The 27,596-nt window shown below is 38.5% G+C and overlaps 2 protein-coding genes across 5 annotated transcripts in view; both read right to left on the bottom strand.

Annotated features, from left to right (window-relative positions):
* LOC119830481 (serine/arginine repetitive matrix protein 1-like) overlaps positions 1-15,626 on the bottom strand; it is a 33,247-nt gene extending 17,621 nt beyond the window's left edge. The window contains exons 1-3 of the mRNA XM_038353526.1: positions 15,257-15,626; positions 14,557-14,622; positions 10,788-12,367 (exon numbers count right to left, since the gene is read on the bottom strand). Coding sequence (XP_038209454.1) covers positions 10,788-12,367; positions 14,557-14,596 — 1,620 coding nt within the window. The 5' untranslated portion in view covers positions 14,597-14,622; positions 15,257-15,626. The remainder of the gene's footprint in view (positions 1-10,787; positions 12,368-14,556; positions 14,623-15,256) is intronic.
* Positions 15,627-20,704: 5,078 nt separating this feature from the next.
* Positions 20,705-27,596, bottom strand: part of LOC119830392 (FMRFamide receptor-like) — a 101,394-nt gene continuing 94,502 nt past the window's right edge. For all 4 annotated transcript variants that reach the window (XM_038353396.1, XM_038353392.1, XM_038353394.1 and 1 more), the window contains one exon: positions 20,705-22,786. In XM_038353396.1, the coding sequence (XP_038209324.1) occupies positions 21,468-22,715 (1,248 nt within the window). In that variant the 5' untranslated portion in view covers positions 22,716-22,786 and the 3' untranslated portion in view covers positions 20,705-21,467. The remainder of the gene's footprint in view (positions 22,787-27,596) is intronic.

Genomic DNA, 27,596 nt, shown 5'->3' with positions numbered 1-27,596 from the left:
ATTAAAAACGAATTTAAACTCACAACCCATTAAATTTCATATTATTTAGAAAGCAATTATGCATATTGTTCAATTAATAAAATATTCTAATTGTCGTCGTCGTCGCTGCAATGACATTAAAGAAGCAAGTTGTAGACGATCTCGGATACATTAGACAAACAAAATATGGAGATGGTTACGTAAGCTGTGTCCGAGCGAGGAGGCCGGTCAGTTATCTAACGATAATGGATGCAACTTTACGCAAATCTCGATAAGATGCCGCCCACGCCGCGGCCGCACGATCGCATCTCTAAACGAATTCGGCACACATTGGCGGAATATAAATAGATGTTTAAGTTCGTTTTACTTTCGAACACTGCGAACGATTTCAAATTCAAATTGATTGCTAGCCGAGTTGATTTGTTAAATTATTTCATATTAATCGTAAAATTATTATAATAGTTTCAATCTTTCGTCCTTCAGGCACAAATATATTTAGTAGAAGAGAAACCATGCCGCCTCTGGATAAGTGATGTGTTAGTATATAATTGATATCAACTCCAAGGTGTTTCAAGCTGGGAGGCTTTACATATTTGAAGTCCTACTTCTCCTGTTTAACAATTACAATATTAATAAGAAGACTTCAGAAACAATACACATCATAATATGTAATGTTCCATAATGTTGTTTTGTAATTCGTTTGTTTTTTTAATTGGCTACGATAATTTTATTAATTTAATTTCACTTTGGGAAGCAAACAATACCAAATTTCTTATAAATTATAAACATATGCAGGTACATATTAGCAAAGTTTTCACTAAACATTGAAGTTCTTTAAATATATTAAAGAAAAATAAAATTATACAACGAAATGAATATTAACGACATCTGGTTTTCAACAGATGTTTTTTTAAACACAATTTTAGCTAAATTTCGAATTTAAAGACGACCCCAAAAATGGATCTCATTAATTGCTCGGTTCATTCGATATTCATATCTGTATACCTTTTGCGACATTGTTTTTTATTCATTACGAGAATTTCATAATATTTAACAATGTTTGATTTGATTTAATGAGGCACATTAATAATGAATTACCATGTTATACATACACTCGAATATGTATGTGTAAATCACACAAAAAGTACCTTACAATTCTACGTAATCGTATCATGATTAAATGACAAATGTTCTGTTAAGTCTGGGGACGAATATTTAAAATAGCCGAGCCTACAGTTTGCAATGTTGATGTTGGAAATAGCCAAGTGAACAATCTGTGAACATCGCAGATCGGCTCGCAAACAAGCCTCGCTCTGACCATTCCTGAACGGTGCGCGCCAACGCACCAACGCACTCTGTGTCTCTTGTTTGTTTGTTTGTTTGCTTCGTTACGCTTGCATCCTTGTTTATTAGTCACTGCATTCCGTATCTGCGATATGCGTATACATATATGTTGTATCAGTTGCTTTATAATTGCATTTAACTTTGAATAAAGGTTTCTAAAAGTTTCGTTCTTCTGTTTTTTGTCACATTTGCTTGAGGTTTTGATTCAAATCTACATTCTGAATATTAGTATTGCATAAAATATATGGGCCTGTTGAGAAGTCTACAGACAGCAGTAATAGTAAGTTGGAAAAATGATTCATTTACTATGATGGTACGCCATAGGTGTACACACAACGGTGTTGAATATCGTCTAGGATTTCGTATTGTAATCCGATTGGAGGAAAAAACAAAATGCCAAGAATTTGGGTCACACATAATACGAACAAAATGCGATAATACACAACAAACTATCAGGCTACTTGTGGAAAGGTACGCCACTTCTACGAGTGTGAACGCGAAACCTGATCCACGCCCACATGCTAACTAACAAATGGTGTTTTAATCTTCCACCCATCAGTTTCAATCCTCTTTACAATTTTAAATTGTGAGCTGACACAGCTCTAGCCAATATATACATTACTAGCTGCGCCCCGCGGTTTCACCCGCGTAAGTCCGTATTTCGTAGGAATATCGGGATAAAAAGTTGCCTATATGTTATTCCAGTTGTCCAGCTATCTACGTACCAAATTTCATTGCAATCGGTTCAGTAGTTTTTGCGTGAAAGAGCAACAAACACACACACATCCTTACAAACTTTCGCATTTATAATATTAGTAGGATAGCCATATAGGTGAAGATCTCGTTGCTCAGAGTCGGTGCGAACGTATACTTATCTGGCTACAGTGTATCGTGTGGAGGCAGGCTTGTAAAATCTAGTTACAGTATACATTGAACCGTTCAGGGGACGGTGAGGATAACTCTCGAGGGGAATTAAACTTCGCTATCATTGTACTCGCGACGTCCGTTACATCTAAGTATGAGACAGCTTTAGCTGCACTTTAATCAAATAGAAAAAGATGATGTCGGTACATATCATATATAAGGATTTCAACGATTAACCGAAAACTACACGTCTTTGTTAGTAACCAACATTTAAGCATATTGAAAAACAGAGTACAAGGCAATGTTAAACGCCAATTGTCAGATATGTATTTAGAAGCCTGAACAGCAAAACGACTATACTAGCTGGACAGATATTTAGGTCTTTTATCCTAGAAATAGCAACAACTGTATCAAAGATTCACCTTCAACATTATACTGCCATTCAATATATCATAATCGAAAAGCTCGCCCACTCCACTCCTCTCAAACAAATGCATTGAAATAAACTGGGCTGAAACAAGCTCGACATTGTTACATTGCAGCCCACGCAATTCGCTCGTATTCGCAGACACATTAGCGAAATCCGCCACAAATAGCGATATTGTTGCGCGTATCGGTTCGCCATCAGCAACCCGAAGCGAAACCGAAGCCTTACGCGGGCTATTATTAGGCGTTACGTCAGCGAATTCATGCGGCCTGAGATTTGATACCCTACAGCGCTTTTTAAGTGAGTTCGGTATTCACGACGCATCATTGTCTCCACTGTCCGTGCGTTATACCACGCGGAGGAAATAATACTCGTACACAACGTTATACTATATCTGAACATAATGGTCCTTTGAACTGCTTTGATGTTCCGAAGAATAGCGCGCGAAACCAACATACTTAAATGGTTGTGGCGGGAAGTTCCACTTTTCGTTCTTGTAGAATATGTTATTTTCCTTCGCTTAACATTGGGAAGTATATAATATATACGAAAAGTCTCTTAAAGTAGATATAAAAATATCTAGTACTACTAAGTGGAAATGTGACTTTTTACGGTGGGTTTAATGAATGACAAACGTAATACGACAAATTGATGTCTCAAAAAACAGAAATAACTTTCATATTAATTAATAGGAACTGTTTATAATCTGTACAATAGACTGATAGATAAAAAAAGTCTCATACAATGAGTGAGGAATGCAAATGAGCGAATGTAAACAGATGAAGAGCAAATCGGCGCGCGTGGGACGCGTCGGTCCCCCTTCGATCAATTACATAAGGCCTCTAGTGATGCCTGAGCGATCTATATCGATAGAAACATATATTGATATATTCTATAGAGATAGTACATTGAATACGTGCGCTAGGAATGTATCACTAGGATGGATAAATTGATGAAATTATAGAATATCTGATGTAAATGTTAATAATTTCAATAGGCGTTACATACAGCCTTACATGGTTCATGTATCAGATAAAGAATTTTGGTTATTCTGTTACTAATCTACAATTTCTTGTTCTTGCCAAATAAATGTTTTAGTGATCGTTTAATTTAGTTCCGTACCATGCCTTCGTAAAATGATTAAATACGAGCATTCAAAACTCATCTGCTTCGCGCAAAACCTGCCGTTGAAACCAAACGATTACCATACAGCATCGACTATCGACACGCAGCCCAGCACTAGTCATCACTCTCACTGATGGTTTTTTGAACATTGTTCCCGGCGCAGCGGCGAGAAAGTGGCGGTGTCATCGCCACGAGCTCGACTTCCGCGCGACGATTGAATACTCAACTGTCGCACAATGTTATCATTCCAATGTATTCATATCACAAGCGAATTATTATTGTGGGTGTTGAGTGTCGCCCGGCTCTTACGGCTTTGTAGCATTCGCCTTTTTTGTTTTGATGTTTTTATTCAATGCCAGCGAGGTGTCAAAGTCTACATTATATGAAAAACTAAGCGGATACTCTCAACTCTAAAGCAATGGCTCGCATGGATGCTATCGACAAGTCGCGGTCCTCAACTAAATAACAAAATTAATTTACCTAGCTAACATGATGATAGAGTATTATCGGGTTACTACTTGGTCAGCTCGGTGGCAAACATTTATGAGCAGACGATGATAGTGATCGGGTTACGTGGTAAAGTTAAGTAATTGAATCAATTTATGTAAACTTCAAATGCCACTCTTTAGAGTCAAAGAACTCACGGACAAGCCCAGAAGCGTTTTGTTTTGTATGTAATGTAAGGTACAATGCAACGCATCGGCCGTGTGTTGCGGCGCGCTGTAGCGAGCGCGGTCCCGACGCCGAATTCTATCACATTTCGACACTAAACGGTCGCATTTTCGTTGACCCAGTGGCCAGCGGCGTGTCATTGTTACATTGTGACAGTGACCTCGGCCGCGGCGGCGGCGGCTCGGTGGAACAATTACATATTTGACTAAAACGATAAACGTATACGTTGGTGGGAATTTTTTATTTGTTTGAAAACATGTTTTGTTTTCGCAACAATCGAGTTGGGATAAAAGGTATTTAATTTATTAACCAGTCTTCACTCTCCAATCAGCTGTGATATCGTATGTCATACAGTCTACGTTATTGATGGATCCGTGATCTCGTGTGAGAGAATACGATTCCTAATGTTATTGGCTACATTTCCGTTTCAACTTAACACAGCTATAAATCTCTAACACTTGACGCGCTAACATTTTATTGCGATAATTCGCATTTTATCGTAAATACCTAATGTAAGACACAAAAGTGTCGACCACGATACAAGGCTAGATAAATGTTAACAACGTGTTATCAATACGCGTGAAAGTAATTATATTTATCGCAAATAAATACTAAGAATAGACTTAACATGTGCGATGGTCGGACTGTCATCAAATAGCTATGGATTTCCTTCTATCATCCAAAATACCATTGTCACTCTTTCAATACCTACAGAGGTATCACATTAAAACGTTTATCTGGGCAGGAGCGGGCGTGTGTAATGCACACTATAGAGATAAGCGGGTAAGTCTACACGTGCTGCTAATTAATACAGAATCTCAACTAAGCTGATCGTTACACAATTCACATATTAAAATGAAAAAACGCTTTTGTGTAACAGTACTTAATGCTTTCTAATCGTATTTTATCTAAATACATATATTTTAATAGCGGTAGATCAACAGAATTAAAAGATCACACAGTTCTATCAGCTTGGTCAGCTTCGGTGTTAGTGATGACGATCCGGAAGGGAAATTAGGTCAAAGACTATCGAACTTGCTTATTGTTTACAGAACTTACATTATGTTATGGAAATGGAACACAGACGAGAGTCATCGCAGTGAGAAGGTAGAACTTCGCTTGCGGTAGATTGTACCGCACGCTCTCAGTATGTCTCAATCGCTAATCATTTGTGAATCCAAAACTATAACCAACAATTGATCGAACAGACGCATAACTATAGTTACGTAGAGGCAATGACTGCGAGTGACGCGAGATGGTGGTACAGTTAGCGGCGGCGGCTAACGGGCGCGCTGACCCGCAATTAGCCAACTAGCTCTAATTATTGTGAGCTGCGGCGCCCGTACATCCTTATGTCTACGCATTTTGTTCTATCAATGCGTCCCCGCAAATTTGTTGGTGGCGATTGCAAACAATGCTGCTGTAAGTGTTGTTTAAGCGAAAATAAGTTGTCTATGTTCTTTATAATGACTCATTCTGTATCTATGTCCTGAGACATTCACTTTAAAATTATACCCACGGGCCAAGTCATTCCACTTGGTTTGGTACAACAGTTAAAGTTTTCTTGCTATTCTTACAAGACAGTGCAGACGCTGAGAGCATTGCTTTGGCTATTTTCATTAATCTCGTAACATTTAGAATTGAAGTGGACAGGCGGTAGGCGGCAGGCGACTCGCGGCAGGCGGCAGGCGGTAGACCCGCACGCTTGAAAGGAAACCTCAATAATATCCGCATTTTATGACTCACTGACACACACATCACTGTAAGGAATGAGTTGAGTAAACAATCAGCTTTACTATAATTGAAAAAAAAAAGGGTTTTGTTGAAGAAAATTATATTTAAATGATCGAATTTGTTGGGAATTTAATTTCTTCAGAAGCGTCTTCTACTGGCACATTTATATTTAACCCTAGATGATGGATGAGAGATATTTAAAAATAAATAAAGCGAATTTACTTTCAATTGACCTTATAACTGATAGACCTTAAGAATTCACCCCGAACTTATTTTTGTAAATATAAATGAGATGCCGATGGCAATTTATCAGCAAGAAACAGAATCAAAATACTTACATACCTACTAAATACCATGTTTCACTAATCTTTGGGAGTATCAGCTTACAATTTATCGGGATTCCTATAAATATACTATACCAATACATGGCAACAAGTAAAAGGTATTATGTTCGTCAGAGTTTCGTGTTTCCTTCAGGTACGAGCAATTCCGATTTAAAATGTTCCTAATAGCAACAGGGAACAAAGACACATTGATAGGGATTATTTCATACTATGCTAGCGTTTTGAGATCACAAACAATACTTTGATGTAGGTTGGTACTAATTAAGTAATCATTTAAACATTTCCAATGAAATTTAATCGGATTATAAACAACAAAAACAATTTAGTCGCAACGCCGCAAATAGGTTTCTTCCGAGAACCCTTTAGCACAAAGTAAATATACAGCACATGTATAAGAAACTTTGTTTATCAGTATATATTCACTAAAATAAGACAGAAAAAGCTATATAGTAGTAATTGTATTTAACTGTAACATATACAAGAAAAAAAAACTACGAGCCCATAGGTTTGCTTATACTATAGCAATTCAAATAGCAACAGATAAATAAACATTATTCATCCACCCGTATTCCGCATATGAATTACAACAAAAAGGTAACGCATACGTGACCTATCTGCCCCGCCTACCGTAAACCATTAAAATATTCTCATTGCTAAATAATTAAGTGGAAAAAGAATCTTAAAATGAATCGTCTCACGCGAAAGTGGGAAGCCGGGCGCGTTGCGCGTTGCCTTGAAACGACATTGTGCTATCACTGCCTTATCAACGTACAGTTTGAGCGGCGAGCGCCCAATTACCTCCGCCGTCATTCAACTGGCCTATTTATTGACGCCATCGTTCAACTATTTGATTCCGTAAACAGCTAGATTGCGTGACGACATGGCTTTTCAATGTCGAGTTAAGCGTATCTTACACTCCAAATCGTCCTATCTACTAGACCTAAGTGCGAAAGGAAAGTAATAAACGAATAAACAAGTCCAAAAACTAATAAAACTTTGTACAAAGGAACTATCCAATTGATACTCGCAGTATATTCAACAGCAAAACATCCGCCAGAGGATTATCATCAAACAATATTATGGATAAATTCTTATACTTAATTCCTTTTGTTTTATTTAACGTAAGTGCTTGTTTTCACAAAACATACTCTTGCCTATAGGATTGTATTACAACAGAATAACAGTGACTGTAAGCTGTACAGTGTGAAGCGGCCGATGCGACCGCAGAGCCACCATCGCACTAATCACTCTGAGCGTCAGTATACCGTTTCAATTACGCATTTCGGTTTTCCTGCAATGCCGCGGGTCGAGCGAAAACAATTTTGCTTGAAATTTAATGATCTGTTGTGGAGGAAATATTTAAAGTCGATTAATTACAATTTATGATGACCGGAACTTTTTTTTTATTTATAAGGTTAATCTCTGTGAGGATTTTATACATTTTTAATACACACTTACATGTAGTCTTATCATATTGGCCTTAACCAAGACCTCGCGCTAATCGGCTTCTAAGATAATACGTGTATTTTTCTCTATAGTATCGCTATAATCCGGACCATATGTCTCAAATCTTAATTGAAATATTCTAAGTTTTCCGATCGAAGTTCGTGTATGTATAAAATAACCCAATTGAACTGGCAGTTAGTCCCTTAAAGAGAAGCATAATAAACACCAATAGTATCATTATGGCGGGCACCAACTGGCGTGTGACGTGTAATCGTCGAGACATTGTTATGAAAACTATTTAATATGTTTTGAAATAAACACTTCCCGATATGATAACAAACAACCGCTGGCAACTTGATCCCTTTGTATACATGGGAAAATGGTAGTTTCGTTGGTACATATCACTATCACTACATAGTATAAAACAAAGTCGCTTTCTCTGTCTGTCTTTATGTCCCTTTGTACGTTGAGATCTTTAAAACACGCAACGGATTTTGATGTTTGATGGTTTCTTTAATATATAGAGTGATTGAAGAGGAAGGTTTACATGTATAAAAATATCTAATAAACTGCACCGAATCTAACGCGTGCAAGGCGCGAGCAAAAGCTTGTTTAGAGATTATACTGTAATGTTGATGCTGACTAGGTGACTTTGGCATCTTCGCATGATCGAAAAACTCGTTTAATATCTTCTCACGATTCAATCCCAAGATACAAACGTGGAACGACTTTCACTTTAATTGGTAGAATTCTAATGCGTGTATTTTTAACTTGGTTTTAACTCACTCCCCGGATTTTCAACAAGCTGAATACAATTTCTGCTATTCTTTTAAAATATATATTTTGTTTCAATAATTATTGCTCTGTTTATTAGTAGGTAGGTTAGATAAATCCATCAAAGCAAGGGTCATATATATTGCCACAGGCGCTCTTGAATCCATCCAATATAAAGTAGACAGACATTTCGTAGAATATAAATTAAATTGTGAAAAGGTCCCGAGTTCGACACGCGAGTGAACGGCAACTTTTCCGTTAGGGTCCAATAAACATAGCGTACGGTGTAATAAGGAGATCAAAGGGCCCCGTGGAGTAGCCCGGACTATCCCAAAGTACTTAATTGCAGGCCGAAAGGCTTTAACTCAATGTTGACTTTCCTATACAACATTATGAACACTAACATTGTAATGCGGAACTAATCATTGGATTTTGATTGATCTATTTACTCGGCATCAGGATTATCTATCAGTGAATTTTTGAGTAAGTACAGTATGATTAAACGTTATTTTGCATTCCAAAGAACAATGTGAAGTAAGGTATAACTGATGCCTACTTGCGATAAAACGGAATAGTGAAGAAGTGGGTACCTACTACTCTTACATCAGAAAAGAATTTCGAAGCGCTCCACCGAGTCATTTTACCTCAAATACAGCAGTGAGATATAAGATGGCTTCGTCAAAGTGGAACGAAATTGATAATTAGCAGGACCGACCAGGTCTCGGTTCAACGAGCCAGTAAATAATTTGTACAGAATTAGAAAGCTTTGACCGTCTCATCGGTTATTTATGCTAATAGTTTTGAGTCAATATTTAAATCAGATCAGGGCGGACGCTTCAATTTTGCCATCGGCTTTTATGTCGCACTAAAAGCTGAGTAAACTTTGAATATTCCATTAAATTTATAAATCAATACGAAGCAATGAAAGGGTTGCTAATGTCAAATAAAAAATGGCACGACATAATTTTAATGTCGATGTAAATATCATAAAGTAAATACAACAATTACTAACAAATTAAACAAGTGTACCGAAAAAGGGGATCGTTAAAGATTGCCAAAGATTGCGACGCAAACATAAGAAAGTCTTTCGAAGACTGGTTAGTAAAATGACGTAGACACTGTAAACGTGCGCTGGCTAAGAATCCGACCGCTGTAGTGGGCATCTCGCGGAAACCGAGAGTGGTCGCCGGTTAGCGCATCGCCCCACACGTGACCCGGCCCAAGGTTTCACCGGCCCACCACTTTCGCCGATACACGACATTTGTTAATCGGCCCTAACGTACAAATCTGAATACCAAGCTCTGTGAAATCGACGACGAGCTTCCTATATGATGAGCAATGAATAAATTATTGCGGATACGCATGCCGTGAACACTTTTACCCACGTCAGCGGGTCCATTTCGGTGAATTGAACCGTCCACGTGTTGTGCATATAATTACACTTGACATGTTGTGCCAACGGAAATCGGTAGTGGACACCGAGCAACGATTTACGATAGATAGATTTATGACAGTTGGCTACGTAATTTTGGTGATAAAAACAGGGTTATGTAGTAAATAAAGAGGCGAGTGAAGTATTTGGTCGACGTATGTCTTAATCAATCGAGGCAGTAAACGTGGAATGTTATCACGGCAACATTGGAGTCGCAAAACACACACGACCTTGACGAAATGCATTCCCATCAAACAAATAGATAAGTTTAGATAGCATGATAAAATTAATTGAATTGCAATATCTGATATTTAATTGTAACACTAATCGATTGGTTCCGACTGTAACTAGAGCTGGCGTTTATGAAACTCTGTGACATATTTGCATGTGCAGAAGTGTGTTACGTAAAACAGTTATATAATTGCATCATTCAAATAAAATGTTATCCCTAAATGTTTTATGAAATCTAGTGCACCGATCGTTTTATTTGTATAATAAGCGTAGTCCTGTTAGTCCTGTGGCTACTAGAATTTTTCATAAAAATAACGAAAAGTAGCCTTAGATTTTTCTCGTTCTAGCGTTGATACTCATGACCTTTTTTCTGATTTGCTGTTCAAGATGTATGAAATAATCTACAGCGACTCACCTTAAACCTGTTGCGGCGGTTGGCTCTGAGGACGATGCCGTCGTTCTCGATGTAGTCGGGCACCTCCTTGCGGTTGGAGAAGTTGAAGACGACGGAGGTGGCGGCGGGCGCGGGCGGCCGCAGCTTGCGCGCCGCTCCGCCCGCGCCGCCCGCGCCGCCCGCGCCGCCCGCGCCCACTGACACTGCACTGCGCACTTCACCGTTCTCGCGCTTGCCATTGGCGCACTTGTCACCGGCGCCGGTCCAGGCGCGCTCGATGCCAGCCGCTTTCAGACTTTTCACTTTCGATTCAGTTTTCTCCACGTGCCCGTTGACGACGGGCTTTTTTGCGACCGGGCTTTCGATTCGCGGCTCCGGCTTCAGATCGATTTCGGGGGTGGGCTCGCGCGATGCGCTCGATTGGTCTCTCGACGTTTCAGAATCTTCCGGAGGCGGTCTAGGTATAGGTTCTACGACAGCCGAGGGAGGCGGCTCCTTTCTCTCTGGTCGCATCGTTATGGAAGTTTCCGCGATGTCAGGTGGCGGGGTTTCGAGCCGGGGCGTGTCGTCCGTCACGTCCAGAGCCCGCTGGGGCGGCGACGCGCGGCCCGACGCGGGCGCCGGCATCGGCTTTATGACTCCGACGCGGCGCGGCGAGGCAGACACGCGCACACGATTCAAGAGAACCGGGTTAGTGGCAGCCAGCGGTGGAAGATGAGATCCACGTTTCGGCGCTTCGAAGGAGTATCGCACGGTTGAGCCGGCGCGCGCTATGCCATCCAAGGCCGCTTTGGAAACCTGTTTAATTTCTGTCGACATCATCGCTCCTTCCGGCTCGTCGATGGCAGATATATCGGCGGCGGCCGGGCTAGGAGACCGGCCGCGAGGCTCCGGAGTGGAACTTCTCGGTAGACCTTCCAGACCTCGCAAGACTGCAGACACGCGAGCCGCCGGAGCGGGGCGTCGAGGCGGAGCCGACTCGAATTTTCGTAACGTGGAGCGCACCACGTCCGGCGGAGGCCTTTCGGTATCGCGTAGGAGCGGAGCCGGGCGACGGGGCGGCCGGGCGGAGCGCGGCAGGGGCGGGGGAGGAGACGGCGGCGGCGGAGGAGGCCGAGTCGGAGATCCGTCCTGGGCCTGCACTCGCGGGCGCGGCTGCGGCGGCGGTTGGATGGGTTCATCCCGCGCATCCAACCTGCTCAGGGCGTCCACGGAGCGAGCGCGTTTGACAGAGTCGCGCCGCAGAGGCGTCCCGGAGGCCAGCGCGGCGTGCGTGGGCGCCGCGAGCGACGCGGGGCGCGCGGGCCGGCAGTGCGGCCGCGGCGCGGGGGGCGGCCTCTCGTCCAGCAGGTGCTCGAGAGACGTGGCCCGGCGCAGCACCGAGGGCCGGCGGCGCGGCGCCTCGCGCAGCGCCAGGCTGAGGTAGCGGGACTTGAGGCGCTTGACGATGCCGGGTCCGTAGCGCAGCTCCTCGTCGTCGTCGGTGGGCGGGGGCGGTGGCGGCGGCGGCGGCGCGGGCGGCGGGGCGGAGGGCCGCGAGCGCGCCGCGCGCCGCTGCAGCAGCTCGCGCTTCCACTGTGGAAGGGGACCGTTCGACATGCCTGCGGAGTACGAACGTGTTATTCGGTAGTCACTGTGGAGTTTATCTGGACCAGTCTCTAACATGAGCACGCTTGCTCCGAATGTTCATTGCCGCTTATTATTTAAGATGCAGACTAACACATCATTTCGATGAGAAGTAAGTTTATGAGGTTAGGCTTAGATTTTAGCACATCAATTTCTGAAAACATGAAATTATTAGTTATTTTAATATTTATTTCATTAAATATAGTACTTAAATTAGAATGAGTAAGAATTTAAGGATTAAAATATATAAAACTTTCCTTATTAAGATATTTTACCATAATGGTTAACTTTAGTTTAACTAGCCTCTTACTGTGGAAAGTCGAGCACGTTTCGGCACGAATTGGGCCAGCTCGCATCGAGGAAGTGCCCCACCCCCACAAAAGACCGACGTGAAATAATAGAATACGAATAATAATAAAATAATTTTATTAGGTACAATAGCATGCTATTGTGTTTCATACGGTGAGTAGGGGAGGCCCTTATCCTTTCCGATTACCTTACCCTTCCCAGTTCTTTCCTTTATTCCCCTTATCAATCCTTTCTTAATCCTTTCCCATCAATCCTCATCTCATCAATCATCCATTTGTAGAGGCGTAAGGTATACAATTCACCTTACGCTTCTCCAAATGTTCAGGGGGGGTGGTAGCACTTACCATCAGGCGACCTACCAGCTCCATTGCCGACTATGACATAAAAAATACTAGATACTATGTCAGCTGACTGAGAAAACTTGTGAACCTATTTACCAATTTGATGTCATAATTGAAATAGCAAAACTTTATCTAAACAGGTTTTTAATTAATTATATTATTTATAAGGTGCATAAAAGGATTGTAAGTTTTTCAAACAACTACATTAGTAAAAAATATAATAAATAGAAATGTATTTGTAGAGTTTATGTGCGTAAATGAAAGTTTTGGTTTCAGCACCTATATGATAATATTCATAATGCCTTGTTAATATGTAAGTACATAAAATATTCTCAAATATTGATAGAAATTGCTAAATGTAGCTAGTTAATATTGATTTTAGAGAGTTAAAATATAATATGAAGATATACATTTGTCACAAAAAGTAAGACCTCGTTTACATGTATTTCCTTGACATTCAAATCGAAACCAGAACTAGAACCATTATGAATGGATTGGTATTAAGAGATAAAGGATTAAATTTTATGTAGCCTAAGTACAATTCATACAAATTCACTATTTTATACAATCTAATATAACTTTTGAATAAATTTATCGATTTACGTCTATTTAAGAAACATGAATTAGCTTTTGTCAAATATCACATCATAAAGTGATAAAGATTTTACTCTTTACTTTGTATATAATTATATACATAAATCTGAACAAACACATCCACAAAAGGGGGCAAAAGTATTTTAACTCTTACCTTAATATTATTCAATTTTGTCTCACTTTACTACACAGCTAAATAACGTGGCTTATTTGACTTTTAGTAATGACAATATCTTGATGCAGACTGTTTAGAAACAAACTTGATGGTTTTATTGTAGCCCATACTAGTGGGACAATTCACATATCACATACTGTAGTGAAGCAAACTGAGAAGATGACACAATCAAAATTATAAATAAATGCTTCACAAGAGGCAAATAGAGGATAAATAATAAATGTCAATACAGTACATTGTATTATTTCCAATATGCTTATCAATAACATACTTTTATGGGCTTGCATAACAAAACCTGACAGATAGGACTTCTTTGTCCCATACATTTTATTTTTTAATTCTATTGTAATGTGCAGTAGTACTCAAAGAAAAGTTCTAAATTCTGCTCAGTCAAGTGTGGACCTTAAACCATATTTTCTTGATGAAATGTTTTACTTTTATCATTATATATAGAGTATGTTGAGGTTTGCCTTCTTAACATATTATAGACTATTTTCTCCACAGACCGCATCAATAAATATGTTATTTTGTTAAATGTAGCATGCAGATAAGTATTGTAAAGTCCCACTAAGCCATATAATGAAATTCTAAACAGATAGTGAAATAAAAATATACTTTTTTAATTTCTGCCTGATAACAAACATAAATTTTAAAGAAAGACAGAAAAATAAACAGAAAGTAAGATATAAACAGGTGTAAATGGTGTAGTCATACAAACAACAATGCAATATAATCGTTGACTTACCGAAGTCCTGAGAGGACTCAAGGATGGTTTCCACCATCATCTTGAAGCGGCCGCGCCGATAAGCAACTGGTACAGCCACAAAACAAAAAAATTAAGCATCAAGTACAAAGTAAGGCAAAAAATATAAAATCAAGCAAGGGTGGTTTGGAAATATTTCTATTTCACTTAATTACAATATACTATAAATAGTATTTGACTAAACAGGTAAGTGCTTGTAAAAAATATGCCAATTTGCAATTAAATATTTAATATTCAATATTCAATTTGGAAGATAAGATAAATTTATCAAGCTCAATAATTTGATAAAACTTTAAGACACAATAGCTAAGCCATACAATAAGAATACATGTAGAGAACACACACAAGGCATTACATTTTTTTTTTTATTTAAAACCGATCTACAAGCAACTTCTTGCCTTACATACACACACACATTAAATACTATCACCTACAAATTTATTTGAAACGAAACTAGATTAATTTGTATATATGTACGAATGCTCTTAGCGACGTCGTTGACCCCGCGTCACAGCGCGCCTCACGTATAACTGTAATCTGTATTTATTAACTTCTTACACTATCTCAAACAAATCACTGTTTTTAATCGATTCGTGATTGTGAGTGCTCGATTACAATAGCCACCATTGTAAACGCATTCCATTCTGGTACGCTTATTTCTTAGCTTTCGTTAGATCCTTACCTCCTAAATATCCATCGACGTCCGTAAAAATCCGTTAAGTAAATATCGCCGCTCACATACACTCACGACGACGCCATCAGCGCTTCATTAACAATGGCATTAAAATAAAACAAAAAGCAATGCACACAAGTATTCACTGCCGGTTTTCAGAAATCACCCTCGGCTCGGCTTTAGCCAGCGGTCGATCACTTGCATTGATTCAATCGTATCAGAATGTTTAGCGTTTTTTATAAAATAAGATACGTAAATTTCAATACAAATCAACAAACATCTTACTTCTTATTGATAAATAATAATTAAAGAAATTATTAAGGTATTTTATCGTTTTTAATTACAGAAACAAGCGACCACTGCCTGACATTAACTTTATGACACTACTAGTTATTTATTTATTTAATTCTCTACTGTCTGTGGTCCGCGTCATAGACTATACACTTGTGTGTCCGTGTGGTGTGGTTAAGTCATAATAATTTTTGATCCATAGTCAATAGCAGCGATTGTATATTCATTGTACATTTTTCTGATAAAATAATTTACATGCTATTTGTCTCATTTAATTTATTGTTTAAGTGCATTGCGTAAAGTCAGTAAAAGTTACACCTAAGTCATTAACTATCAATGATTAAATTTCTAATATATATTGACAGCTGTTTGTCATTGATATCACAGATTAGTAATATTACAGTTTATTTGATATTGACAAATCAGTATTGTCAGTGTTGTCACTCAATTGTGGTTTAATTAGTAAGTTCCTATTAGCTCGCATATACTCTAAGATCGCCATCATGGATATTTATGTGTATTAAAGGATTTTTACAAATTCTTTAGCGCTACATACTTCTTTAAAATTAGTTGTATATAAAATTTTAGTTTTAGAGTATAAAAGAGGGTAATGACAATGTTGAATTGGTATTTTGCGAGTTAACAATACATTTATGATCGCGTTTTCTGCTAACTTTATAGGTTTAACGTTAAATAAATACTACCAGCAAAAAATAAATTGGCAAATCATGTGCAATAATATTGTTTGTATGTTTATTTATTTTTGTGGAGTGTTTTTCCTGAATTTGCGGTTTGACAAGATTTTTAAAAACATTTCAGTTTATTTAGTAGTTAGTAAAACCATAAAAGGTATTCTCTCAGTTAAGACAAGGTTTTTTATGTGGTAGTCGAGCACGCTTCGGCACGAATTGGGCCAGTTGGCACCGGGGAAGTACCACACCCTAACAGGAGACTGACTTGAAATTGCATACTGCTGTGTTTGGTTCGGTGAGTGGGGTAGTCGGAAGTCCATATCCTTTTCCTTACCCTTCCCAGTCCTTTCCTTTATTCCTCTTATCAACCCTTTCGTAATCCCTTACCAATTTGAAGTCAGCACTACATTTGGTGAGGCGTAAGGTCTGCAATCGACTTTACGCCTTCAATTATTCATGGGCTTTGGTAGCGCTTCATCAAGCGACCTACCAGCTTCAGTGCCGACGATGACATAAAAAAACGATACAAGTTTGTCAGCAAGTAAATGCAGGTCCGGTTTTCTATGCCATATACTAATTGTACTTATTATTCTGTGATGATGGAGATACTATACGATTAAGGCTAATTATCCAAATCTTCTATTTTAAAATAACTTACATATAATGCATTACGAAGCGTTCCCATCTAAAATAATGCGTCAAGACACAGTTTAGTAAATAAATGCGAAATATATTATTATAATTATTTTAATTATGATTTGAAGGTTACTGTTATGATCACGCACACAATATTGACAGATAGGCTGACAGACAGTCAACCTAACAGACAGACAGGTAGACTAACATATTGACGTTGAAGTCTTAGGCTAGTTTCAGAATCACGCTGACGGCTGGCTGACAGTCGAAATGTATGAACCTTTGCGAAAGGTTTTACAATAACGCGTAGCTGTCATCGGTGCAATGCGATTTGGAGGTGAAGGCATAGACTATTTTATTATTTGTTAGTATCATAAACACATTGCAGTTGAATGTTGACTTTTTTTTTGTAATATAAAACTTATAGGTACCCCACTTAAACCTACTAACTTATCGACTGAATAACTTCGAGCGACTAAAAGAAAATGATGTACCTAAGTAATTTGTTTCCGTTATTCGTATTTTGAATAAGTTAGTAATTGATAATATAATATTGTGTTTTAGAAATATCACATACCACCTCAATTTGCGATAATATTCGCCTTGTTATTTGATATTACAGTCCCAAAGCAAAATAGATTACTGCGAGTGTACGCGATGGGCTTAATAACGAAAATTGCGAAACGGACAAGTTAATGATTGGAGATTATTATCTGAAAGTAAGTAATATTTTCAGATTTTCCTAATGGTTTTAATATTCCATTTCATTTCACCAATGTTCAAAACAACAATTGGAATGTAAGAATTCTGAGATGAGTGTAATAATAAAAAATAAAATGGAATGATAAACGTAATCATTACCTTTCTTCTTTATTCTTTCATGTTATTTTTTATCTGTAACATTCGTCTTTTTTATATTTTCTACAATGTAGCTCTATTATCGTAGAGCAAATGTATTGCCCACACTTACATGCAGAGAAGTGTGTGTAAGCAGACAAACATTTTTTTTTAAATTCTAACTCTCTTATCTATTGTTTGTATTCCCCACTCAATTATTATTTCCTGGTTACATAAAATTGTTATGCGTTTTTGCACAATGTGTTACAAAATAATTTAATATTATTTGTAAGTATAGATAAAATCCACAATCCAAGTATGATTAAAATAGAAACTTTTTAAAGGGGACTACCAGCTAATATTGAAAGGAATAATAATGAAATTTTTGTACAACTGGGTAACCCAGATAGAGACACAAAAAAAAAAAAACACACACACACACACACATAATTAAACCTCAGTACTTTAGAATGAACTGATTTTGATTATGCTTTTTTATTTGAAAACAAATGCAACCGTGCGGTCCTGACAATTTGAAGGCAGTTTAGTTTGTTGTTATTTTTAACATAAACAATATTATAATAATGTACTAAAACTCAAGTGAACAGTGTAATAAAAAATTATTCAAAGAAATATTGATTGATTCGACGCATACCAATATGTGGCAATATTATAATGCTGAATCACTTAAAACTTGTTATTTAATGGCATTTTATACGTATTCAATTTGTTTAATGGACTATGATTAAACATTAACGAAAATATTTGAGCATAAATTTTTACCGACGAACGAGCAACGGATAATGTATTTCATCGTAATTGCTATGATTTTCTGTGAAGGCGGTGGCATTTATCTTGAAAGTATAAACTAACTGTGAACATCACTACATAACATAAAATGAAGTCGCTTTCTCTGTCCCTATGTTTGCTAAAATCTTTGAAACTACGCAACGTATTTTGGTGGGATTTTTTTCACAGACAGAGTGGTTCAAGAGAAAGGTTTGTCTGTATAACATCTCTTAAACTACTCCAAATTTAACATTTTCGTTTAAGTTGTTTTTTATTTCATTGTACACTTTCATTGGGTGCGATATATTTCCCGCAATTTGTCCTCAGTCCAACCGTTTCCCCTGATTTGTTCTTGTCATGTACACTGCTAGGAGACTAGAAGAATCTCGACAAATTATCATTTATCATTTTTTGTGTTCCATTCATTTACAGACGGAAATTGTATTTTTTTAAGATTTTTTGAAATATGTAGATTATATTATATTAAAATTCAACTGCGAGTCTAGGTTGTTAGTTGTTTTCTTAACTAAAATGTTTAAGCCTCAGAATTTAATTCGTCAACTTTTATTTGTATTTATGACACATAATCGTATCTTTGTCCCGTACACCTAAGCCTAGTGCTACATTCTGCAGTGACTTACGAGAGTTGTTGTAATTGTATTTGTTGAAAAACTTTATGTAATAAAAGTCAAAATGAATGAACATCTTGTACAAAATTAAAAGCGAAGCAAAATAAATCGTAAATGTGGGAACCTTTCTGCCTTTCGCGTGTAAATAAAAATAATCTTCATGTCAAGCGAAATTTATTCCGAAGCAAGCTCGAGTTGCGACTAACAGCCCGTAAATATCCATTTAGCAGCTTGCTACCGATGCTTTTTATTAAAACGTTTGTGGCATTGATTTGTTGTTTATTTAGGTGCAGAAGATTTTGTGCCGGGTTCGCGTTAACATTATTCTAATTTGGATTGTTCGCAGAAGTTTGTTCGGTTGCTATAATCATTACGGACTTGACCCTTGACCGGGCAAAGCGGAGTTGTATTATTTTGCGCCCTTTTGATGAACGCTTTAACATAATCTTCTATTAAATTAAAGGGATAATAATATCTAATTTGCAAAAATACATTTTCAACTCTGTATCCTGTTACGATGTTACGGTATACATATTAGATGTTTTCTTTTGGTATTGTCATGTCGGCCATCCGGCGCCTGGAGCGCCCGTTCCTTCTTGTATACCAAAGGCGCCGCTAGCCGCGTCCCTTATCTCCGGTTGGGCTGGACTTATCATCCCTTCGGCCTGTGACACAATGCTGATCTGTCATTCAACAAACATTTGTCTGGTACAACTTTATAATTAAGTTTATAGTACTTGTACTTGTACATCTCACCTATTTTTAAAGGTTTTCTCCTAATCAAACAAAAAAACAAAAAGTCAATTAAATTCGTTCAGTAATTTTCGCGTGTCTTAAATAGTGTAAGTGACACTTTTTTCGATGCCTACACAAATAATATGTTATAATAAAGAGGAAGGATTTCGTCGTAAGTTTAGTGTTTGTTTGAAACGAATAGACTCCACCACTTTCACCAGCTAAATACAATTTAAGATTGACACATTGACATTTATCATCTATATATTGTATAGTATAAAGTTATATTATATCGTTATATATTTTATCAAAACCAAAAATATAAAAGGGAAATTTATGTGTTTTTGTACGCGTGTTTTGTTTTTACACAAAAACTATTCGACCGAGGTCAAAAATTCTTTCATCATTAGAAATCTTTACTGAGTGGCTTAGGCTATATATTGCATATAATATTAATTAACACACATCAACAACATATCTTATAATCTTTCACGATTTTGTCCGTCCGTCTGAAGAACATAATTATTACGTCTATATCCATATTGTTAATACTTTCTTCCTTTGAAGCGTGATCTAGTCTGATGATAAAAATTCATTCTGAGATTAGGGTCCGCGGTTATTATACCGGATCAAGAATTACAGAATTTCCACAAAAATATAATTCAAATATAAATTGTACATAATGATATACATACACTTAATATACATTTAGCTTCACATGTTGCATTTTATTATAGCTTTTATTTATGTCGATTAACTTAAAGGTGACGTGATTATTATTCTCTGTTGTTTGTATAATAATTTTAACATTATTTAAAGGTAAGGAAATAAAAGCAAACACACATTATATTTGTTTATTTGAGAACCATGTCGAACATGTAGTATGGATAAAATTTTGACAACTCTATAATTACCTCTAAAATACAATATACACTTCCCTTATAGGGCGTCTGGGCTCTGTTGTAAAAGCACATTTCATTAAAATGAAAATATTTACAAAAATCCATTTTCTATACACATAAATCGCACTGGATAAATCTTGGTATTAACAAATGTTTCAAATACAATTAGGGTAGGATAGGATTAGATTATGCCTTCAATGAACACGTCAAGAGGCCCTTACAGGTTTCATAAACATTATTGCATATAACTAATTAATCATTAATTGTTTCAATGGCAGTATCTACTTCAATAGCGCTTCATTTTTATTGAGCACTCTTTACAATTAAATAAGAATCGTTCCGTATATAGACGATGATATCATTAAATCTAAAAGTGCAAAAATTTTTTTTTTAAAAAGGGCTTTTGATGCCGAGGGTATACATCTTAAATCCGTTCGTATTATGATCAAATACGTAGATTTTTTGCTGCGCATCTGTTATTTATCGACAGATATTAAAAAGTAGGACGATGGAATAAGTAAACAATATTCAGAGGTAACACATTTCATACATACTAGTCTATTAAACATGTCTTTGTCTTTCTTTAATTATGTTGAGCTCAAGTTGTACGTCACAAAACTTTGATTTAACCTATTTGAACTATTTACACAATATACACAGAACGCTTATGCGTGGGAATCAGTTATGTCTACGATTACGAGTCACGCCGTCAGAAATGTAGGCGGGAGTTGCCGTTCCACCGCGTGGTCGTAGTGCCGTCCAGGGACGCTATGGACACGTCCGTGGAGGGCGTGGTGGGCGCGGGGTAGTACACCGTGGGCGCCGGCGACGCCGCGCGCCGCGAGCGGTTAATGCGCGTCGACCTCAGGTCCGACCGCCTCAGTGTCCCGTTCCTCACTAATCTGAGGGACACCCGCTCTCCACAGGACGCGAAGGAATCGTCCCTGGTGTGCTCGGGGGAGTCGCGCCCGCGGCGCAACCGTCCCGCGCAGAACATTTTCAGAAAGATTCTCTTGAACTTCTCTCCGAATATCACGTATATCACGAAGTTGACGCTACTGTTTATTGTGACTAATAGGTTGCTCGTTTTAACGAGAGGGTCCAAGTGGTCGAACGCTTCACCGAGAAACACCTCGAAGGCGTTCGTGACTAGAGGCAACAGGTTGCATAGGAAGAAGACCAACACGACCACGAGTAGCATAGTGGCCAGGCCCAGCTCGCGGCGCTGCACGCGCGACAGCCGCGCCCGCTCCGCTTGCGCTCGATGCACTTGCAACACGATGCATGCGTTTAGCGCTGCCAGCGCTGAAAACGGCACGATGTACATCACGACCAGGTACATCCAGTGTATGTAAACTGCGACGTAAGTGTCCGTGCGAAAGTCCATGTCCGCTTGAACGCAATATATGACCTCTCCCAGTTCCGGGCTGCCTTCCGGCACCACCTCGGCTTCGAAAAATTTTGGGGCATTGTATATAAAGGCAAAAGTGGCAGTCCCCAATACGTACCACCTCGCCCTCGACGAAGTGCACAGAGATTTTGCGCGAAACGGATGGCACACTGCCACCCAACGCTCCACCGTGACTATAAGCGTGAGGTAGACCGACATCGTCTGAGCCACGTTCGCTATGGGATACGCGTACGGCGTGATATGGGGACATATGTGGTAGTAGTAGTAGCGCATAGCTCCCGTGTACGGGTATATCGCCGTGAGGCCGAACAGCAGGATTGACGTGAAGATGAGCACAGTGTCGCAGGCGGCGAGGCCGATGAGCAGGCAGTTGATGGAGGAGCGCATCTGCGGCCTGGAGAGCACGAGCACGGAGAGCGCGTTGCCTAGCAACCCACCCGCGCCGATGGCGTTGAGCAGCACGCCGTGGACGACGAATCGGAAGAGCTTGTCGGCGTCCGACACCTCCAGGTCCGTGTAGCACTCGAGCGGCGCTGTCCCGTTCATGTCGCCAGCGCACCGCGTCGCCCGTGTGCATCCTAGCGCTCGACGCCGCCTACTTCCACCGCTTCGCCCATCTGCAACAAATCAAATATTTTGGTTAAAAATTGAATTTGGAAATTTCATAAAAAAAATAAGTCAAAATGCTCTATTATTTTTGTAACATTGTATTTTATATTTTGGTAGTACAAAAGTGATTATAAATGTTAAGCAAATCCATACTGGTCGATGGTAAAGTTAAAAATGATTTCGATTTTTCATGTTTTTGAATGTAGTCAAAGTTATATATGGATAAGCTACGATAATTACTTTGAACGCATCACAAGATAACGGAAAATCTTGAATTGCATGCATTCATAACATTTCGTACGATAGATTTATTGTTTTTATGAACAAAGCCAAATCCAACCGTTACAATCTACTTATAAGTAATGTAGATATGTCACATAAACAAAACTTACTTAATATAATATCGCGATACCGCATTATTCGAATGTATATTCTGTGAGATTTGTCTACTATCGAATTTGACAAAGTAATGTCATATGCAAATGTACGGTTTTAGCTGAAATAGGCTGAACTGTATGAAATGAGGAAAATCTCCTAAATCCCACATGTATTACGCAAAATTGTATCGAGTGCTGTGGCTGGTATTATGTGTGATAGGTTTTTGTGAGGCGGCTGCAAAAAGTCACTTGAACAAAACCAAAACACGCCATGCGTTCTTCCGAAGTATGGGTGCTGAGACAGGGGTGGGGTCGCGCAGGGTGTTCGGCGGGAGTTCAGCGGACCTGTCCGAGTTCCCAGCGATCTGTGCTCTGCTGGACCGCTACTGGTCGCCGCGCTGCTCTGCATCAGTGCTGAACAATCACTGGGTGCTGACGGCAGCGCACTGCGTGACGCGGAAACTTGCTTACGTTAAATATAACACCAGGAGACCAACGTCACCAGAGGGGGACGTAACACCCATCCACTATCTTTATCGTCATCCAAAGTACGTTTTTTGTTACACTATCAATTTCTTTCGGCTGTTTTATATCATAGAGTCAATAAGGAAATACATTGGTAGTATTTCATTTTGGTCTAAAGATATTTATTTATAAAACAAGAACAGTACATGATCTACTTTAGGATTACACTTGAAAAAATAATCCTATTTCATGTAGTCGAAATCCTGCCTGACTCTACATTTTCATTTTCACGTTTACTATGATATTAATATTGTTTTGTAGTTGCAGTTTAGTTTCGTTAATTTTGTATTTTTTAAAGTAGTTATGTATATGTTATAGAAGAGTATATGTCTAAAGTATCTGGTGATTCTCAAGCTATTAATCAGTGGCTTCAGAAGCTCGTTCTTGTGCTAGATCCTAAGGATTAAGCGATAACACAAAAACCTACTCAGCTCGCGGCTCCAATTACTGCGCTATTTCTCGTGCGGTTAATATGGATCCATGTTTATTCTTATACCAGTTGGACAAGATGTCCACTTAAATATGTTTTTTTCTCATGTATTGTTTTTTTACTGAAATACTTTTCTAAAATGAAGTTTAATTTCATTTGCTTAATTCATTTGGGATCGGTTTCATAGAAAATAATATGTTATGTTAGGTTTAGCTATCAGTTAAAAAGTAAATAGTGTACGAAAATTAATATTGCTATAAGTGTTAAATAGGCTGTCAGGAATATTATCAAAGCGGCGAAACCGGCCCTTAGGCTGAGGCCGCCTGCGGCTATACCGTCGCGGGTTTTAACCACATATACAATAGATACATATATATTACAACAGATTGATCAATTACCAGGTAGATGACAGATTTTCAAAAAGACTTATATATATTCAATGTAGATGTTTAAAAGACCCCAAAACAATGGTTCGTCAGTTTTATGTTTGTATGTGCGTCAATCGCGCAGAAATCACTCATCAGCAGATTTTCACAAAATTTCATATGGTGATAGACCAATATAAGTTTCAAATTAAATTTTATTAAAAAAAACAGGGGTTTATAGTGTATTATGTGTTATCTTATCTCAAATCGTAATAAATGTCGTACTGCCTCTTCGAAAATCCACGAAATACAACGAAAGTTAGTCTTGTTAAAGGAAACAAATGCAAGCGGCCGAACTGATGGTTTTTACCGCGACTGATTTTATAACCGCCACTTTTTTTAAGTCCGCGCCATCCTTCATAACCTTTATTCGCGTCTCGGGCGGTTTTGCTGTTTGGCGATTTACCGCTTGCCTTTAACATAAAGGCGGCCATTTTTGCTTTACCCCTAATGTGGTAATATCCTAAATGACGAACAATGAACCGAACAACGAAATGAAATAGGCGCCATTATACTTTTATGAAAAAGAACGTTCATCTGTACTAATATTATAAAGCTAAAAGTTGGTCTGTTTGGGTGCACGCCCAAATCTCATTAAGTACTCAGGTGAATAAAAAATATATTTTTGTGACACGCGCGCCATTTGTATACAGAGAAAACCTAGCATAAGCCGCATTATATAGGCTAAACAATATAACCCAATGACCAAGAAGTGACATTTATCATCCCTTTATAATGAGTGAATATTCTTGGCAGATTCGAGGTGTTCCAGGCTGATGAAGGGAATGGCCTTGACGTGACCCGCCTGCACCATGACGTGGGGCTGGTGCGGACGCGCACCAAGATGCGGCTGGCCTCCCCGCCCTCTTACGATGTATTTGCTAACTTGCGCCGCTACAACTCGGAAGATTTGCGGAATAAGGACATTAAGGTACGCTAGGGAAGTTTGTTACTAGAAAGTAACTAGAAGAAACAGAAGAGATTCCGAGCGATATTCCATGTGAAATAAATAATAGAAGGTTGGCTGGTCATGATTATATTCAAATAGATATAGTGTACTTGGTATGCACATATAGATATAATGTGCTATATTAAATAAAGTCCTAAACTTCTTTACAATGCGTTGAATAAAAAAGCACATATTATTTACTATCATTCCAATAAGCTGACATGTGACATAATGGTATCTCCTTACATGTTTTAATATAAATGTCAACTTTCTAAAGCATAAATTTTTGATTAAGTTCAGGTGTTAGGTTTTGGGCGTACAGAGAGGTCCGTTCTGGGTGAGGAGCTGTTCTCGGTGCAGCTGCGGCTGGTGGGGTGCGAGCGAGACGGCTGGTTTCACTGCGTGTGCGGCGTGGCCGAGGGAAGGAGCCCTAGAGGGGTCTGCTCGGGGGACTCTGGAGGCCCGGTTCTATATGAAGGAGTACAGGTACTTGAGTGAACAACAACATTGTGGTGCTATATATTCGAGCATAATGTTCATTTTTGCAAGACTCTTGTTTCATAAAAATAACTTTTATTTAACAAAGTTATAAGAGATTCCAATATTCAATGTTTAATTATATTAATATGGTACTTTAATTAATACTCTTTTAGCGATTCAACTTTGATGTTTTAAACGGGGTATTTTATAAGTAATAAAAGTATAGTCATAATCTATGTTAGGTGGGTGTGACGTCAATGGGGCCGACAGAATGCGCGCGCGCCGGGCAGCTGCCGCAGGGCGCCACCAGCGTGTTCACGACGCTCTACCAGTACGCTGACGTGGTCAACGCTACCATCACGGATGCGGAAGCTGCTCTAAGGATGAGGATTATATCGGGCACCGAAGGTATTCGATGGAATCTGGTGGCAGCAGTTCATTGTTTAGCCTTCTGTGCTGTAATATTGGGCAATTAAAATGGCGTCAAGATTTTTTTGTGTTTTAACTTGTAGCTGTATCGTAGCAGATACAAAAAATCGTTTATCGTTTATCAATTAAGAGGTAAATATAAATGAATTTTCAACATTTTATTTGACATGGTTCTGACTGCTGGAATTAAGTTCGCGAATGAACTGAGTAACGTTTTGTACATTGTTTTGTATCTGATAGGCTAAGTCGCGCCTAAATGAGTGTAGGCGTGGTAAGTCTATTGAAATAGCTGACCTTTGACTTCTTAGAAACATTATATTATTGTTAAGATTTTGATAACATACCAGTAACAATATGCTTCAGAGAACTCCTAAATTAAAAGTTTGTTTTCTTTGTAATATTTTTGGATGTTAAGTTGTTACGACGAACATGTTATAACGGTAAACCCGTTTCATTATTTCTTTAAATCAACTCTAGAAACGCTAATTTTGTATCTGAATTGTAAATGACAATCAGAGTTGGTAACTTTTTAAGCAATAAAAACTTTTGAACCATGAATTGTAAAAAAAGTGCGTTTAGAAAATAATTCGATAAACTATTACGCTTGTATAAGCATAACATTTCGAAAATGATAGATTCAAGAAACCTCGAGTTTGGGTCCGACTCGGAAATAATTAATATGAAGACGTTCCTTAGAATATTCGCATAACAGATATCTACAGTCAACAAGTTTGTTAAAAAAATTATTTGAGCATTTGGTTGGTTCATTCCTTCTTTTTTCATTTACATTATTCTATTGGGGAGCGTGTTACCACTAGGTCTGGCCTCGTGGTACCGAGATCTATAGATAATTATTACACTGTCCAAATATAATTATAATGATACAGATCCATTAAAACGAACGGTCCGCAATATCGTTATGTATTGTAGAAGTCCTCAACATAAATAAGCAACGATGCAAATCACTTTAGCGGCGCTCCTTGAGGAAAGATGTAGTGACCACAAATAATCGTTAGTAATAAAAGAGAAGCAATCCTTCTTTCCTCGTAACTCGTATTTAATTACTTTCAGCGACGAAGTTGCTTTTATTCAAACCGTAGGAACCCCGCACTCGTTTATTTGCGTCGCTTTCAGCGCTCTGGAGACTGAATGCAACCGTGGCTCGTTTGTTGCTTATGTAATGTGTTAACTGTTAAGCATTCT

Source organism: Zerene cesonia, chromosome 11 (assembly GCF_012273895.1).
Source record: "Zerene cesonia ecotype Mississippi chromosome 11, Zerene_cesonia_1.1, whole genome shotgun sequence".
In the NCBI taxonomy this organism is placed as follows: Eukaryota; Metazoa; Arthropoda; class Insecta; order Lepidoptera; family Pieridae; genus Zerene; species Zerene cesonia.
This window is presented reverse-complemented; position numbering and strand designations above follow the sequence as displayed.